This window comes from Nannospalax galili, unplaced genomic scaffold (genome assembly GCF_000622305.1).
Source record: "Nannospalax galili isolate Female #2095 unplaced genomic scaffold, S.galili_v1.0 scaffold124, whole genome shotgun sequence".
Lineage (NCBI taxonomy): Eukaryota > Metazoa > Chordata > Mammalia > Rodentia > Spalacidae > Nannospalax > Nannospalax galili.
Window position 1 is genome coordinate 1,919,397 of NW_008352485.1, and position 19,024 is coordinate 1,938,420.

A 19,024-nucleotide genomic window follows, 5' to 3' on the forward strand; every position below is an offset into this window, starting at 1 on the left:
AAGTATAAAATATATAATATATAATTTTACATTATACTTATTTTAATCTGAAACAGATCATATAAATTTTTAAGTAAAGAATCATTCTTACTGCCCCAGTTTTTAAGTTTATGACAGCCATTAAGATATGTTATAAGGACCACAAAACATCCCTATATCTGATGTCTAATTTCATTATTAAATACTTGCATTAAGAGCATAGTGGCTTTTCTTTATAGGCAAGAGATTCTATAGGTATCTCTTGTAGTTATTGTATATTTTAATTTTTTAATTAAAATTAATTTTTCAGTGCTGGGGTAGATCCCAGGGTCTTCTGCATCCTGGGAAAGTGCTCTACCACTGGGCTATCTCCTGAGCCCTATTAACTTTTTAAAAATTAATAGATTTATACTCACTTGAATGTTCCTTCCAGCTAAAGTCAAATATTTAAATTCTCAAGTCTGGTAAAAGACAAACACTACAGGCTTTTAGTTAATCTGATATTTTGCTATATCTCTGCTATGCTTTATTCAAAGTAGATATGGAAAGTGAAATTTTAGAGTAGAATCATATTACAGTCCAAACTTGAACATTTTCAGGAAGGCAGAACCAACCACTTCAGTCCAGTCCTCAGGAATGAATCAGGCCCTCTGTGTACCTGGGGATCCATTTTGAGGAAGGTGTGTGGGCCTCTGCTGCTTAAAGTCGATCGTTTAAAGGTCTTGCTGTGGTAAAAATGGTAGTAATCATCCAGATTTCCAATCTGCAAAACAAGAAGCAGGATATTGTTAACACCATCTTAACAAACAGCTTCAAAAGCTCTCCTTCCCACAAAACGCTTCCTGTTGTCTGAGGCTTATTTTGTGCCCAGAAAGAAGCAGACTCCCTGCCCTGCTGCCCACCTGTGTCTGGCGTACAGTCAGCATTTATGAACCGGAAGGAGGGTTCAGATAGTTCTTCTTAGATAAACATCCCTAGGTAATGTTTCCAACTGAGCACACACTCCATCAAATCTTGAGGTAAGTTAATATTGTCTAAATTTGTACTATTGTGGCCAAGTTTTTTAGACATGAATTAGTGTTTATTTTGGGTCAAGCACCCGAGGTAGCTAAGTTAGTGTTGAGTCAGGTCTATACCAAAATATTCATTATAAACAAGCTCCATCCTCTTGACCCCATGGGTAAACTGAAATCTCTAAGAACAGACACTCATTCTCAAGTGCACAAAGTGCACAAAGGAAGTCCATCTGCTCTGGGATTGTGAGAGGTCAGAGAAGAACATTCAGACCCCCTGGGGTGTCCTGGTTTGTTTTGTTGTTGTTTTTTCTTGTTTTTTTTTTCTGCCATGGACAGTTTTCAGGACAGATTTCAGCTAGAGGGCTAGGTGGAACCAAGAGAAGCCATGTGGTCCAGTCCCCAGTGTTCAAGAATGGCTGATTCTCACACCCTCCCTATCATGTGGATTTGTCCAGCACAAGATGACCTTTGAGCATGAGGACACAGTTCCCAGAGGCCTGCTTCTTGTTCTATCACTGGCTGTATTAAATTGCTGATTAGCCACTGTCCTTGAAAGAAGAGTGGTAAAATACAGTGAATTGAACTTACACAGACTCTTTGGTGGCCCTTCTCAGACCTAAGCCATTGGAGCTTCTGACTCCAGGAGGAATTTAAGACTATGGTAGCGACCCCACCTACAATTTCACTTTTTGAGTTACCTGTAGTCAATTGTGGTCTGAAAACATTAAGTGGAAGATTCCAGTAACAAGTAATTCATTTTTTATAGCACATTGTTATAATTGCTCTATTCATTATTGTTATTAATCTCTCACTGTGCCCAATTTACCAACTAAACTTAATAATAGGTATGTATATTTAGGAAAAATACAGTAATTGTAGATATCTATCTGTACATGTACATGTAATTTTTTTGGGGGGGGGTCTTTTTGAGACAGGGTCTCCCCGTAGCCCTCGCTGGCCTGGATTCTCTATGAAGACCAGGTTGGCCTCAAACTCACAGAGATTTGCCTGCTTCTGTTTCCCAAGTGCTAGGATTAAAGGCATGCACCATCATGCCCAGCCTTATGTAATTTATATATATACATATATATATATATATATACACATGCTATATATACTATAGTATTATTCATTTGTACATATCGTGCATATATACTACTGTAATCCTCCTCTACAGCAATTCATATGTGATGATTATAGCCAATAGACAATATACAGCTCAACCCTCAGGGCCAATGGGGGAGGTTTGGGGGGTATATAGGAAAGCCCTTTGTACACAATAAACGAGCTTGCTGGCAGCCTGCTACTGAGCAGCATCTCCCAAAGTCTGTGTTGTTGATTTTGTGCCTACTCATCCCCTGCCCCCTGAGACTGGAGTCAGGCCACCGTAGAGCACAGTAACAGTTTAGGAGACACCTTTTCGTTTTTTTAAATAAAGACCCTCCTTTTCCTCTTAGGCTTGCTCTGGCATGTTTCTGTTGCTTACACCCATACAGAGTACCAAGTGCCATGATAGTCAAATAAGTGTCATTTACTCAGTGTGTGCTAACAAATGGTAGTTCTTACTAGGAGTTGGAATTCTCTCTTTGGCTCCTCTCCAAAGCCTCTCCCTCCTCTCTTAAAGTCTGGGACGCTGTGCATTTCAGCCAAACCTATCTTGACTCCTTCCTGTTGGGAGACCTAGGCTTACCTTCTGAGTTTTCATTTCCTCATGAGACTAATAACTCCCACCTCGCAGGGTTGGTTGCTTCAAGATTTGAACAATAGTGAAGTATGAAAGGGCTAGCAGGACTTCTGGCAGGTAGTAAACAGTATACAATTTTCTGCAGTTCGGATTCTCTGTTCATTTTCTACCTCAAGAAAATCATCCTAACCCTTGTTTCTGCCCTATCTTACACGCAGGCACTTTTATTTCTCTTCCAACAGGTAGATCTTATCACGCACTTCTTCAACTAAGTGATCCAAAGACTTGTCCTAAAACATGATAGACCTGCTACTAGCCACAGGCAATCAGGAAACCTAACATACAGCAGTGTTTAATAAGTACATTTGCTTATGAGCAGTCACCATCCCTGGGTGGTATTATACGACTTTTGGTATTTTAACTCTGGGCATTCAAGCCAGCTCCTTTTCAGGGAAATAGGTGAAGAGCTGAATGAAATTTACTGGCAAAGGAATGAATTAAATGCAGAGTCACCAGCTGTCAGCAGGCTGGTGGCAGGGAGGCCATTTAGGGCAGCACTTGGCCTTTAGGCAGCTGCTCCAAGCCAGAGGCAATCATCCCTTCCCTTGAGACAAGTCACAAGACCCCCAAGTCTCCCACCTCTGGCCTACCACAACCACCCTTAGCAATGGCCCACAGGGTCTAGGTTAATGTGAGCTGCTTTTTTGGAGCAAGGAAAGGAACAGATGGTCTCGATGATGCTAACTAGGCAAATGGCTTCTGGGGGCAGCAGTGGCCAATACCACATCTGTTTGGACACTTACATCTAGTTCAGCAGGAGGGTCGAGTCCCACTGCAGGGGAGAAGAGAATACCAGCTAAAGCCACCCTCCTGCCTTTGCCAAGTTGGCCATGAAAGCAGTGAGAATCTGGTTACTCTAGTGGAGTCATATAGCATCTGTCTTTTTGTGCCTGGCTTATTTTGCTTAGCACCATGGCTTCAAGGTCCATCTATATTGTAGTATGTGTCAGAATTTCCTTTCTTTTTAAGACTGAAGAATATTGCATTGTATGGACACATCCATCTACCTGTTGATGGACACTTACGTTATACTTTTTGGCTACCACTATGAACAGGGTACACTAACATTGGCTCGTGTCCCTGCTTTTACTTCTCTTGGGTACATTCCCAGCTCCTGCTTTATGGCTTTACTGGAACAGTCACACCCATTTGATCGCCTATGTATGCACTTCCTGTTGCTTCTCCTCTGCTGTCTCAGCCTCCTTGGGCTCTCACCCGACTGCCACAGCAGCATTGACTCTCATCTGCACTTCCTCAGCTTAGAAACTGTTCTTTCAGACTTCAGGCGGCCTTCATGAGGAAAGAAGAAGACACCAGGCTGGCCAGCCCCAAGCTTGGACACAGTCTCTCTCAAGGATATGTCTATACTCTTGTCTCAACCAGGAGATATTGGACTTTTCTCTTGCCCTGACACAGATTAGCCAGAGGAACTCACTTCCATCTGACTCTGACTCCCTAGGCCTCAGTCTCCCCACCTGTAAAATGAGCCTATTCCACAGGGCTCTTTGTTACACAGAGGCCCCAGTGTTACACTATGTCACTCCAAAGTCCTGAATCAACAGCACCCCACTCTGTCCACAGACAAGCAGTAAAGACTGACACTAAATGGCAAACATACACACAGGACTGAGGATGACTGTTTTTCTTTTGTTATACCTTCAGGGTCAAACTGATAGAAACTAGACCCATAAGAATACAAAAGTCCCCTATCCAAGAGCCTGGGTAGATGCCTGAAGCCACCAATGGCACCAAATACCATAGACACCATGATTTTTTTCTTGTGCATTACATCTCGTGATGAATTTTAATTCATCAATTAGGCATAATAAAAGTTTAATAACAAACTAGAACTATCACAATGCAATATAATTATATCTATAATTACAATGCAATGTATGTCACATTTGAAACTTATAAACTGCTTATTTCTAGAATGTTTAATATCTTTAGACTGAGGCTGACTGTGGGTAACTGACACTGTGAAACTTGAACCCTCAGATAATGTGAAGCTCCTGTAGACAGAAAAGGCAGGAGGGAGCAGCACAGAGCCTGTTTTAGAAGGAAATAGGTGCTGGGGACTAAACCCAGAACCTCGGTTATGCTAAGTAAGCATGCACTGTACCACAGCACTATATGCCCAGCTCAGGAATATTCTTATTCTTGACATTTGCATCAATATTAAAGTAGTTGCCGCCTCCTTCTCGACTGGCTGCTTGTCATCCTGAGCTGCTGTCTCTGGGCCATGGGTTGGAATGCTGTCTATGCCAGGCACTGATTCTGCTCCTGTGGCCACTGGTCTCAGGCTTTGCACACCACTTAGTGTCTGGGTAGTCTGCTGTTACACATACAGCAAGCACTGGGTGTCACAGACACTGCCGTGCACAAGCTAAGCAGCTCCTCTCCCTTCCCCTCCATGGGAAAAAGGGGAGTCAGGGCCCCATCATCCCTACAGCCTTCTTATTGGGTTCTACTCCACCCTTCCCAGGCTTCCATCTGCTCTTCATCAGCAAAGCTGTGTGCTGCTGTGCAAAAAAGCTGCCTGCTGCTATGAGAGGCACTGTTTCTCAAGTCCCAACATAAAACTTCAATATGTTCTTTTTCTCTTCTCATCCATAGTATTTTCATATGTTCTTCACAGTCAGTCTCTGAGCACACTATCCAATACAACAAACAATTTTCCAAATATCAAATGTTCATGTCTTGCTATTCAACATTAATATGTAGCTATATATATTAGCTGATAAAATTGGTAACATCATTAAAACATCATTAAAGGCCTTGCTAAATGTTCTCAACCAGAACACTGTAAGAAATGAGATCAAAGAATCCACAGTGAGCAGAGTCAAATGTAGCTTAATTCGCCTTAACAGGCTGCTCCGTTAGACATTTCAAAAAACTAGATAATATTGGCGTACAATGCAACACAAGAAAAGCACAAAAGGGTATGGAGTTAGCAGGCAGCAGCAACTCCCCAACCTGGTCACCAACTGGAGTTCCCCAACTTTCCCTGAGTATGCCGAGCTTGGCAGGTAAGCACCAGATGAACATGCCCATCCCAGGCAGCAAGCGCAGCCTCACCTTGCAATGGGGAAACTGAGGTAGGGAGCAGTGAAATCAATTCTTCAAGATCACACATCATCCAATAATACAGCCAGAATTCTTAGCCATCAAATCTGAACTTTTTGGAGTAATTAAAGGCCAGGAGCTGCCATGGGGGAGTCCAAGCACCTGGTGCCTGTCCTCAGTAGACAGTTCTCCCACACAGTCATATATCCCAGCAAGTACTGCTCTCCTTTGTTCCAAAATGGAAATTTTAAGAGTTATGTGTTAAGTTCAACGATACATATTTCATTATGCCTCTGTGTGTGTATGTGTGTATATGGATGGATGTTCAAGTGCTGTATTGTTCAGTTGTGTAGATGTATACAGATATACAAGTGTTTAACATGTATAGATTCAGATATGTATATATGTATACAAATGTGTATTTTATCCATGCATTCAGGTGTGTGGATGTATACAGATATATGTGCTTGTGAATATGTATAAATGTGTATAGAGGGACTGGAGAGTTGGCTCAGTAATTCCCAGCACACACATCAGGCAGCTTACAACAACCTATAACTCCAGTTTCAGGAGATCCAAACCTGGTCTCTACAGGAAGAGTGCACATAAACACACAAACATAGATTTAATAAAGTAACATAAAATAAAATAATTTTTAAAAGTAAGGCTAGAAAGATGGAACACTGGACGCTCTTACAGAGGACCCAACTTCAGTTCCCAGCACTCACATGGTGCCTAACAACTATCTGTAATTCTAATTGCAGAGGACTTGACACCCTCTTCTGGCCCCTGTGGGCATTGCACATATATGATGCCCTTATAAACATGCAGGCAAAACGCTCATACACTAAAATAAAAATTAATAAATTGAAGTGTGTTTATATATTCAGATGTATTTTACATATATATTTGGAAATACATGAGTTTGTATACACTAATACATAAACATTTAGGCATGTATATGTATACTATTGTATACATGCATATGAATGTGTGTTATGTGAGTGTGTATATGTGCATGTGTGTATATTTATGCAGAGATCATGAACAAACAGCTCTGAAACACAGCCAGGCAAGCCCTTAGCCCTTATGGATTTCCCATAGCCATCACATCTGAATGTAACCAGTGCTGAGCCCCTAGTTCAGAACTCTTGGGTCTGTGGCTCCCCATCAGGCAGATAGCTCCAGTACATCTGCTGTAAGCTGGGCTGATCCCAGATGGGGGTTCTGCTTCTGGAAGCCTGGGTGGTGAAGAGACTTGTGGGTTCTGTAGCAACAGAGGTTGTGCCCTACCCAGGAAGCTGCTTCCTCCTTCCTGCCAGCCAGTCTGGGCTCAGTTTGGGACCACTGGCTCCTCTGGAGTCTCTTACCTACCCCAGATGGGTCCTGAGCACCCTACTCTGTCATGGCCAAGTTGTTGAGAGTTGGACCATATTCTTATCATTTCTGTCCCCAGGCTTGGCAGAGCACAGAGGTCAGCAGATGACTCCTACTGTAACCAAAATAGTTGTTAGTGTCATTTTGCCTCCCCCCACAACCAGATGCCCTCCTCTGAGGAGCTGTCTGTCATGGTAGAAGGCACCATCTAACCCTCCCAAAACAGCCTCTCAATGGTCCACTGCCCTAGCCCAAGCAGGCAGGCCTGTGGCTGACTGTTCCTGATGGTGTCGTGTGGGCCTACTGTCTCTTCAGCACCACTGTCATGCAGCCCCTCCTGGCTCCTCTCTATCTTGGAGGGCACAGCAGGAGCCCTTCACAGGACACATGCAGGTCTTCTCAGCTGAGTCAAGTCATCTCTCTTCCCACAGGCTTGACCCCTGTCCACACCATTCTCTGTCCTTAAGGGATGCTACAGGTGTGAGGACCCCTCCCCTTCACTACTGCTTCAGACTGCTGTGTGGACTGATGCCTGTCCCCTGACATTGACCCCACTAATTCATACTGTTGTTAAACTTACTGTCAGCTGTCACTGACTCCAGGAAGCCTTCCCAGATGTTTCAGGTTCAGTCATCCCACATGTGACCATTACAAAACTCACTATTCTTCCTGTTCTCCATAAGCTCCTCAACATCAGGAACCTATGGCATCTGTCTGGGCCTCTGGTACATGGAAGGAGCTAAAAACAGTACATGCTAAAACAAAGTGAATTCCAAAATTCCAGCTCCAGACGACACCAGGTAAACACAGGTGAGGCCCCTTTCCCATTTCATCTATCTAAAGTAGTCCAGATAGAAGTACAGAGGCAGAGCTGACTGTCCCCATTGCCTTCCCTCCTGGGCACACCTGTCCTCACTTGGACTCTCTCCCAACTAGTCCCCCTCCCAAGATAGTCATGAAGCTGAAGAGCACTGTGCTGTGGAGCCAGGGGCGTGACTATGGCTGCTGGCCTGGGCAGACCCAGTCTCTGTGCTTATCTTGAAGGCTCAGTTCCTCCTCCAATCAGGTGGCTGGAGTTCATTCAAGAGGGGCACACCAGCCAGCTATGGGGAAGATGGTTCTTAACCATGATGGGGAGGAACACAAAAAGCTGCAGAGTTAGGGAAAGGGCAGAACGTAAGCATGAGAGGTCCTGAGCAGCATCATGTGTTTTTATTTTAATGCAAGTTTCACATTCTCTCATTGTTTAAAGGGCACAGGTGTGGGGTCTGACAGAGCTCAGCTGGGGCTCACTCTGCCTCCTTGAAGAAAAAGGTGAAGACAGCATTGCTCTATGGAATGAAGGAGGAAAGACCTATCTAAGTGATTCATGTCTGATATGCTGCCAAACCACTGCTGAGCACCACCTCACACGAACCACTGCTGAGCACCACCTCACATGAACCACTGCTGGGCACCACCTCACATGAACCACTGCTGGGTACCACCTCAAATAACATCCTATCCTTTCAAAGATCCACCCACCCACTCCTATAGAAGTGACAGCAGACAAAGGTGTAAGTCTGCCAGCGTTGGAGCCAGAAAGCTGGCTTTTGGAGGAATTGGCTAAGTGCATACTTCCGGTCAGTCCTCTAAAACATCACCCCACCTCTCCTGGCCAAATCAGCTAAATCTTGCCTGATAAGCAGCCACGGAATGTCACAATTCAAGGTCTTATAAATGAATGGGAAAAATAGCTTCTAACTTTGCAAAAACTATCCACTTTATCACCCCCAGAGCCTGTCCTTGGCTGGAAACAGATGTCCCAAGCCTATCCTCCCCGCAGTACAACACACTGGCTCCTGGAGCTGCTGGTCTTTTTTCAGGGCTGGCATCTTCCAAAGGCCTTGGCTTTCTGGAAGAGTCCACGTCTAAGTCATGGTTGCCTGGGTTCAGTTACATAACACTATTGATCCCAGTTGGCCTGCTTAAGAAAAACATAACTAATTAGAGCCCATAAAAACCTACACACCAAATTAATTCTGAATTGCTCTGGTGACTTCCTCCTAAAGCATTATAAATAGAGATGGCCACTAGATCTATATTTAGCCTGCACTGGGCTACCTGGTGTTTATAATTAAGGAAGTCCAGGGCGACAGAATGGACATTTTGTTGTTTTTTAAAGCACTTTTTACAAACTGCTTCCCATTTCAGTCACATATACACATTGCCACATTCTGTTATTGCAATAATTACAATCCTGACCCAAGTTAAGATATTGCACAATTTCCCAGTCCTTTAAAATTACTTTCTCCAACACGTAGACACCCAAACAGTGCAATTAAGCTGCTTAACTTGCTACAGATTCTTGAAAAAACATTAATTTTGATTTTGTGGACTTCATTTTCTCTTCCCTCATGTTGCCAAAGCAAACAGCCTGGCTTTGGGTAAGGATGCTTGGGAGGGTCTACAGTATAATGGTGAGTACTTTGGCTTCTGATGAGGATGCTTGGGTGGTTCCATGTGTAATGGTTAGTGCTCTGGCTTCTGTTGAGGATGTCTGACTTCTCTACTTGACCCTCTGATATGCATAAATACTCTACAAACTTTGCTATTAGTTAAAAGTTCCTTTGTGGTTGTGTGAAATTCATTACTGTACCTCATTCTTAATCCAAATGACCCTTGGGTATTCATTTTTGTTTTGTTTTTATTTAATTTAAAACTAATCCATATGGCACTTCCTCTTCTGAACTCTTAAACCATCTTCTAAAACCAACATATGGAGAAAAGCACAGCATGTGTGTAGGAGGGGACAAGGGAAGACTTGGGGTAACAGGGGCTGAGGCACTGCTGGGGTCCAGCAGTGGCAGCAGACATCCACCCCGGAGGAGGGGAGCTCAATGGGATCCATGGCTAGAGCAGCCCAGTCTAGGCATCTGAGTCCCAGTGAGTAAGGAAGGTGCCGAACTTAGGCAATCAATGAACATGGCAGACTGGTTACCCACAATGGGGATTGATCAAATATATCAATACATCAGGAGCAACAGAAGCCAGATTTCTCATTATTGGAGAAGAAAGGCATACATACAAGGGGGAAACCTAGGAGGAATTTTGTGATATAAGACTGGAATTAGGGGGCTGGAGCATAGACGGCTCAGTGGTTAAGAACACTGGCTGTTCTTGCAGAAGACTTGAGTTCGAATTCCAGCATCCACACAGCAGCTAACAACTGTCCATAACTCCAGTTCCAGGGGATCTGACGCTCTCTTCTGTCCTCCACAGGCACTGCACGACACAGGTGCACTTACATACAAGCAGGCAATACATTCATATACATAAAATAAATATAATAAATAAAATATACTTTTTAAAAAGACTAGAATTAGATAACCATGTAAATTCAGTTTCAATATAGATAAAGAAATAAATACACTCAATATAAATGTGCTGTGGTTTGGATACGTGTCCTTATTGGGGTCCATGTGCTGGGCTAGGTTGCCAGCCTCTGGGAGGTGGTAGACCCTTTAAGTGGTGGAGCCTAGTGGGAGGGTTAAGTCTTGGAGGCAAGCCTTTGAAGGGGATATTGGGTCAGCCCTCTTCTCTCTCTTGCTTCCTGGCTACTGGGTAACAAGAAGCTCCATCATGCACGCCACCAGAATGTACTGCTTGGCTGCACATCCTCCCAAACTGTGAAAAACATAAACTTTGCCTCCTTTTAAGCTGATTACTTTGTCACAGTATGTATATATAGGTACAGATGTCAGGTCCTCACCTGTCCCTCTGGGCCTGAGAGCAACTCCCCCAAAAGCCAAGACCCCATCAAGAGCTCAGATATAGGTACTTATAAATATCATTTTCTTATAAAAAGAACAGGACTCCCTGGAGAAGCAGCTGATTCTAGCATTAGGGCAGGGAAAGCACAAGAAGAATCCACAGTATCACGTTAGCAGAAAGCAAACAAAGGTCCAAAGGACTCTAGAACATTTCAAAAGGATACAGAGGCCAGACTGAAGGACACCCACTGACTAAGCCAGATAGAGACAGTTATCAAAACTGGAATTCTAATACCATAGGAAACTATGAGTCCCTACAGATATGAGAGAACTAATAATAAATTCATGCTTTCAAAGGAATAGCTGGCTATTTTTACATGGTTTCAAAGCACCACTCCACAAAAGGAGAAATCTTATAGTACAAATTCTGAAAAAAACATCAGAGTCAAGTGACCCACACAGGCATCATCAGTGAGGTGATGGAGCATGAGCCAGGTGGGCTGTGGTGGCCTCGGGATGTTTGTCTCCAACGAAAATCAGGCTGGAGTTTAGCCCCCACTGCAAAACATTAAGAGAGTGGAAATTTAATCTGACCATGGTGTTTACGGTTGACGTCTTTTGGGGTGATTACAATTAGATGGGGTCAAGAGTGGAGGCCCTATGATTGAATCCTGGTAGCTTTATAAGAAGGAGAGAAACCTGAACATACAAATGTATTCTCCCTGTTTAGTGCCATATGTTACCTGTACCACACTGGTTTCTGCCAGTAGGAAGAGCATAACCAATACAGCCTCCTCACCTTGGACCTTCAGATCCATGAGCCAAAAGAAGCCTCTTTTCCTTTATCACTTACCTGTCTGTGCTACTGTTATTAGCAATAGAAAACAGGCTAAGATGTGGTCAGGCATAGTGACAACCAGAGCCACTTCTGTAATATTTCCACAAGTACACAAGCTGAACCTCAGCTGACAAACCCAAACAGAAGCCCCAAACAACTGGTCTAATGTGCAAAACAGTCCAGGTCACAAAAGTCAAGAGTATACCAATGAAGGCTCTAGAGTGAAGGAGATTCAAGAGCAATGCCATAGGAGGCCACGCTGGAGCCTGTGGTGAAGGACAAATCAGGCACACTGACCTGCACTGTAAATTTTGATATTTTTCTCATTGTGGATTTTCATGCATTGATTGTTTAAATACTGCACTTGTCATTTATCTTGACTGAGTTTGTCATTCTCTTAGATTGTGTACTTAAGGCAAATGTCAATCTCATCTTGCCCTATTCCCCACCTTGAAATGCATTCAGTTTCTGTAATTGGGATGCTAAGATACCAAACTACCTACAGGACCCATGCAGGGACCCCATAAGGGGAGGGAGGTCAATGGAGATTCCAGGAAACCAGAACTGCCAGGCTTCCAGAATTCTTCCCAAGAAGCTGTGAGTTACCACAAGTCTTTAAAATTAGTACCTCATTTAAAAATAATATCTTATTAGTTTTATTTTATGAGTATGAGAGTATTGCCTGCATGTGTGTAAGTGCACCCATGTCATACAATGCCCACAGAGGTCAGAAGGTCATGTAGTATCCCTTAGTATGGTTGTTAGCAACCATGTGGGTACTGGGAATCAAACCCCAGTCCTCTACAAGGGCAGTCAGTGCTCCTAACCGCTGAGCCATCCCTTCAGTTCTAGTACCTCATTTTAAATATTACAAATACAGCAGAGCCCACCCCAGACACACCAGCAAGTTGTTGGCAGCCTGTGATCCTTGTAGCTGGCATTTGGACACGGGTTCAGATGTTCTTGTCCCAAGGAGGTCCCCTGTTCACTTTTGTCTCCCTGGGTATAGAGAAGCAGGGTGATAGCCTTATCCTCTGAAGGTTACACCTGGAAAATTCACCTCTGATTGCTAATGTAGTAAAGTTCAGCTGTGACCTTGGACACAAATGGCTGTGTGCTCACCCAGGAGGGGGTAGGGGCTGGCAGTACCACCTGATCCAGAACTGCCTCACACTGAGCACTCAAGAAAGCTGGTTGGGGCCCATCTAGTGCCTGCTATTTCCCTACCAGCACCCTAGAAGGAAGGGCCAGATCTGGGGTGCAATTTGGGTCTACTTTGTGGAGGAAGGTCATGTTTGAGGAGATTGTTAGGTTTAAAAAAGGAAGAAAGAAAAAGGATTTATCTTTATGAGAGAAATGATTCAAACTTTAATATGTAAAACACCCTCACTTGAGAGTAGTAATCCAAAGGGAAATTAAAAGATATTTAGAGAAATTAATCTTCAAACTTTTCACTTTAAAACTAAGACTCTCCAGCTGGAGAGATGGCTCAGTGGTTAAGAGTTCTAGCCATTCTTGCAGAAGACTGGGATGCAAATCCCAGTACCCACATGGTGGCTAACAACCGTCTGTAACTCCAGTTCCAGAGGATCCAACATCCTTTTCTGACATCCTCGAGGACTGCATGACCCGGGTGCACTTACATACATGCAGGTAATACACTCATACACATCAAATAAAAATAAAATAAATAAAATATGAAAACTAAGACTTTCCTATATACAATACAGTGAAACCAGGAGCTGATGGAGACACTTGCACACCCATACTCACAGACACACCACTCTCACAACAGCTGGGGGTGGGAACAACCCAAACGTCCATCAGTGGCTGAGGGGATAAGCGTGGAATATACCAGCATGTGATAGAATCTTCTTCAGCCTTAGAGAGGAAGGAAATTCTGACACAGGCTACAACATGAATGAACCCAGAGGACATCATGCTAAGTGAAATAGACATAAAAGGACAGATATTATCATTCTCCACTGTTATGAAGTTCTTGGAGTGGTCAAACTCATACAAACTCAAACAGAATGGTGGATGTCAGAGGCTGGGAGGAGCAAGAATGGGGAGTGAGTATTTAACAGGTGCAGAGTTCAGCTTGGGAAGATACAAAGAGCTCTGGGGGTGGTTGGTAGTGAAGGCTACACATCAGCATGAATGTGCTAATGCCACTCAATTGTGCACTGGAAAAAGTTCTGGTGACAAACTATGTTACTTATATTTTATTACTATTTTTTAAAATTCTCTTTGTTCTGTCCCCATCTTTCCTAGAACTGGCTTGATTCCTGTATCACTCAGGATGCTGGGAACTGTGGTTACGGAGACAAGAGTCGAGAGGAGGAAGGCACAGTCAACCTCCAAGAAAGCTGCCAGTTGTCCTTACTAACCACTGTAGCTCCATGTAGCTCTTCCTCCTCCTCTAGCCATCTCTACCACGTGGTTTCCTTTAAAGGGAAAAATGACATAGGAAAGAGGTGGCAATGTTGTTAGAGATAGTCGGAGTTCTCTGTGACACCGTAAGTCTGCATCCATGGACTGACTGTAAACGCACTGCAAGCTAGCTTTCTTTACTCTGCCACCTACCCTGAAAAGTGGCCACATGGCCTCAGGGCAGGTGGCCCAGTGACCAAATGTGCTGAACCACAGGAGCTTATTCTACTGAAATGGGCAGCCTGGGGTTCAGGACACAGAAAACGTTAACACCAATTAAACAGACCAAGACATGCACTGTCGATCTGCTTCCCTGACTCAACCCACACCAGTAATTACAAGTGAAGGAGCCACTGGCAAGGCAACTGTTATAACTTCACCCAAAGACAACCAGAAGGACAGCCATTCCTAGGGCAAAGCATATCTTAGTTTGTCCACTAAAATAGAGCTGTGTTATGATTTTCATGTTTGCCCTTCAATAATGTTATCTGGAATGTCTTGGTGTGTTGAGAGGCAGAGGACAGAGTCCCAGCCTTCTCCCTCTTTCTCTTCACCAGCCTCAGCTTCTCTCTCAAGAGGGGAGCAGCCATCTTTGCTTTCCTTCCACTTCACATTGACATTCATGTTTTCAAGAATATTGCTGAAAAGTGATTTGAGCAGAGCTTTCAGAATCAAAGTAAAACTTTCAAAGCACTGATTTAAGACAGTAACTGTTTAAAAGGGAAGCAGGAGAAAGCAGATCATTCTATTATGCCCTGTCCATTCATGATCCCTGAATGAGGCACACAGCTACATCTTACAAACAAGGGACCTGAGGAAGGCCCATTCAGCCCTCTGCCATCTCCTCGTGTGTTTACCGACAGCATTGCTGGGCAACTCTGCCCCTCCCTCCCGCTTCCTCCTTGGAGTCACGTCTTTATCTTTTCTAGCCACCACAAGTCTCCATGAGAACCCAATCATTTCTTCATGCATTCCCTCAGCAAGGACTTGAGAACTTTCTTGAGCAAAGCACCAGATAACAGGGAACCCAGCAAGACACATGGTGACCAGGGCTTGCCTCAGAGGAGGGACCAACAGGAAGGAATACCATAGACCAAGATGTGGGGGCACAAAAGAAGCCTGTCCACCTGCAGCTTAGAGGGTATCATGAAGCACTGTCACCCGCTAAAAAGCATCCTAAGCCTTTTTGCATCCCTGGGCAGCACAGACACCAGCTTCCTGGGGTCAGCATCTTTCCTGGGTAAGTTCGGTGGTGCCCACCACGCCTTGACTCCCCCAGCCTCATTCACTCTCACAGCTCCCCCGACCCCATCTCTCCTCCTAGCTTGGGTAATGGCCCATTTATTATCTTGGCACCCCAGACCACTGGACTGACCTCTAGGTCAAGAATCCCCACTGCTTCCTGCTTCTTGGCATCCAAGTCAACCCAATTCCTCCCTGTAGTCCCCAGGAGCCCTCTGGGCCTGTTCCCGACACCACTTCCATTTGCATCCCTGGGTGGCACAGCCACCAGCTTCCTAGGGTCAGCATCTTTCCTGGGTAAGTTCAGTGGCACTCACCACGCCTTGACTCTCCCAGCCTCATTCACCCTCCCAGCTCCCCCACCCCATCTCTCCTCCTAGCCTGGGTACTGGCCCATTTCTTGTCTTGGCACCCCAGACCCCTGGACCTCTTGGCCAAGAGTCCCCACTGCTTTCTGATGATTTGCATCTAGACCAACCCGATTCCTCCTTGTGGTCCCCAGGAGCCCTTGGGGCCTCTTCCTGTCCCCACCTCCCTTTCCATTCCTGGGCAGCATAGCCATCAGCTTCCTGGGGCCAGCATCTTTTCTGGGCCCTGTTCCCAGGCCAGCTGAGCCCTCAAATTCCTGAGGCCAGCATCTTTCCTGGAGGGATCCAGACCTTAGCAGAAAGCCTGAGAGCATCTGATCCTCATCTGACTTGGGCCTCTGTGGGAACTCCTGAGCAGCAAGACAAAAGCAATTTGGCCATTCCAATATAAAATCAAAAGAGAGAACCTAAAGCGTAGACCAACCAGCTTTTCATGCCCAACAAGAAAACCACAAAGGCACAAAAAATTTACAAAAAGAAGCATATCTAAACTCAACAAAGGAAGGCTTGAGTCTCACACAACAATCAGAAACTACAAAAGAAATTCACAAGCCAAAGTTGCAGTGAAGAATAGTAACATGAAAAAAAAAATAACATATCCCCACCAAATACCAATAGTCCTCTAGAGGAGTACAATGAGAACCTCCTAGAGATAATGCAGGACATGGAACTCAAAAGAACAATTATAAACATGATAAAAGAATTCAGTGAATTTAAAGAACACACAAACAAAGAAACCAAAGAACTCAAAGAAGATGTGGATAAACTTCTGAATGAATTTAGAAGAGATTCAGAAATATTGAAGAATACTCAGACTGAAATGAAGAAGGAAGTGAGACACTGAGTAAGCCAATTAGAAACGACAGGAGAAAGTCTCACCAACAGGATGAATGAAATAGAAAACAGAATATCAAGACTGGAAGATGAGATGGACGAATTAGACCACTCAAGCAAAGATTATGAAAATTTGAAGATGGGGCTGGAGAGATGGCTCAGCAGTTAAAAACACTGGTTGTTCTTGCAGAAGACCCGTGTTCAAATCCCAGCACCCACATGGCAGCTAACAACTGTCCGTAACTCCAGTTCTAGGGGATTTATCAGCCTCTTCTGTCCTCCTCGGGCATCGCATGACATGGGTGCACTTACCCACATGCTGGCAATACATGCATACACATAATATAAAAATAATAAAATATTTTTAAAAATTTAAGAAAACACATGAATGGAATATGCAGGAATTGTGTGATACCATAAAAAGACCAAACTTACAAATCATAGGCATACAGAAAGGAGAAGAATCTCAGGATAATGGTATGGACCAGATAGTCAACAGGATTATAGAAGAAAATTTCCCAAAATTAAAGAAAGACACGTCCATACAAATACAAGAAGCATATAGAACACCAAATAGACAGGACTAGGAAAGAAACTCTCCATGGCACATTATAGTAAAAACACTAAATATACAGAACAAAGAGAAAATACTGAAAGCTGCAAAAGATAAACAGCAAGTCACATAAAAAGGAAAACCCAACAGAATTACAGCTGACTTTTCAGGGCAAACTATGAAAGCCAGAAGAGCCAGGAACAAAATATTCTCAGTTCTAAATGACCACAGATGCCAACCCAGATTACTATACCCAGCTAAAGTGTCTATTATACTCAAAGGGGGAGAGAAAAATCTTCTATGATATAAATAGCCTGAAAGAATTCATGTCCACAATAGTTGCAGAAAAAAAATTAATGAAGGTGTAACTATGGAAATACACAGCTACACCAAGAATGTGAACAGAAATCAAAATGACAGGAATCAATACACATCTTTCACTAATAACTTTATCAATGAACTGAACACTCCCCCAATCAAAAGACACAGACTAGATGAACAGATTAAGAAACAAAGCCCTTCTTTTTGTTGTCTGCAAGAAATTCATCTCACTTTCGAGGACAGGCACTACCTTAATGTAAAAGGATGGAAAAACATATACCAAGCAAATGTTACTAAAAAAAAAGCAGGCATTGCAATTCTAATATCTGATAAAAAATAACTCCTTAAATTCGTATGGAAGCACAAAAGACCCAGGATAACCAAAGCAACCCTGAGCACAAAGAGCAACGCTGGGGGGATTATTATACCAGATCTCAAAGTATACTACAGAGCCATAGTCATAAAAACAGTACTACATGCCGGGCGTAGTGGCACACATCTTTAATCCCAGCAGGCAGATCTCTGTGAGTTCGAGGCCAGCCTGGTCTCCATAGCAAATCCAGGCCAGCTAGTGCTACAGGGAGACCCTGTCTTAAAAAGACAAAAAAACAAAAAACAAAAAACAAAACAACAACAACAAAAAACCAGTACTATAGGACTTTAAGACACAGATTAATCCCAACACATTAATAGTAGGGGACTTCAATACCCCACTGTCTCCATTAGATAGGTCAACAGCACAGAGGATTAAAAGAGAGACATCTGAATTAAACAATACCATACATCAAATGGACCTAACAGACATCTACCAAATATTACACCCAAGCACCAGAGAATATACTTTCTATTCAGCGCCCCATGGAACGTCCTCAAAAATCGACCATATAGTGGGGCACAAAATAAACCTCAACAAACACAAAAAGATTGAAATAATTCTATGCATTCTATCAGACCACAATGCAATAAATCTTAAAATCAACACCGGAAGAAACCCTAGTAACTACATGAACACAAGGAGATTAAACAACATACTCCTGAATGATGAATGGATCAAAGGAGAAATTAAGAAAGAAATAAAAGTATTTCTGGAAAAGAAAAAGACAATAGAGCAGAACAAAATCTCTGGGATACATTGAAAGCAGTCCTTAGAGGGAAGTTCATAGCTCTAAGTGCCTACATTAAAAAATCAGAAAGACTACAAATAAATGACTTAATATTGCAACTCAAGACGCTTGAAAAGCAACAACAAATGAAACCCAAACCCACCAGATAAGAAGAAGTACCAAAATCAGAGCAGAAATTAATGAAATAGAAACAAAGAAAACAATACAAAGAATCAATGAATCCAAGAACTGGTTCTTTGAAAAGATAAACAAGATTGACAGTCCACTAGCCCAGTTAACTGAAAGAAAGAGTACCCCCAAATCAACAAAATCAGAGATGAAAGGGGAAACATCACAGCAGACTCCAGAAAGATGCAGAGCATTATAAGGGAATACTT

At 43.3% G+C, this 19,024-nt stretch overlaps 1 protein-coding gene across 1 annotated transcript in view; it reads right to left on the bottom strand.

Moving 5' to 3' along the window:
- The window catches only part of Pcsk6 (proprotein convertase subtilisin/kexin type 6), a 197,901-nt gene that overhangs the window by 145,446 nt on the left and 33,431 nt on the right, over positions 1–19,024 (bottom strand). Inside the window, exon 2 of the mRNA XM_029554306.1 lies at positions 638–742. Within this exon, the coding sequence (XP_029410166.1) occupies positions 638–649 (12 nt within the window). The 5' untranslated portion in view covers positions 650–742. The remainder of the gene's footprint in view (positions 1–637; positions 743–19,024) is intronic.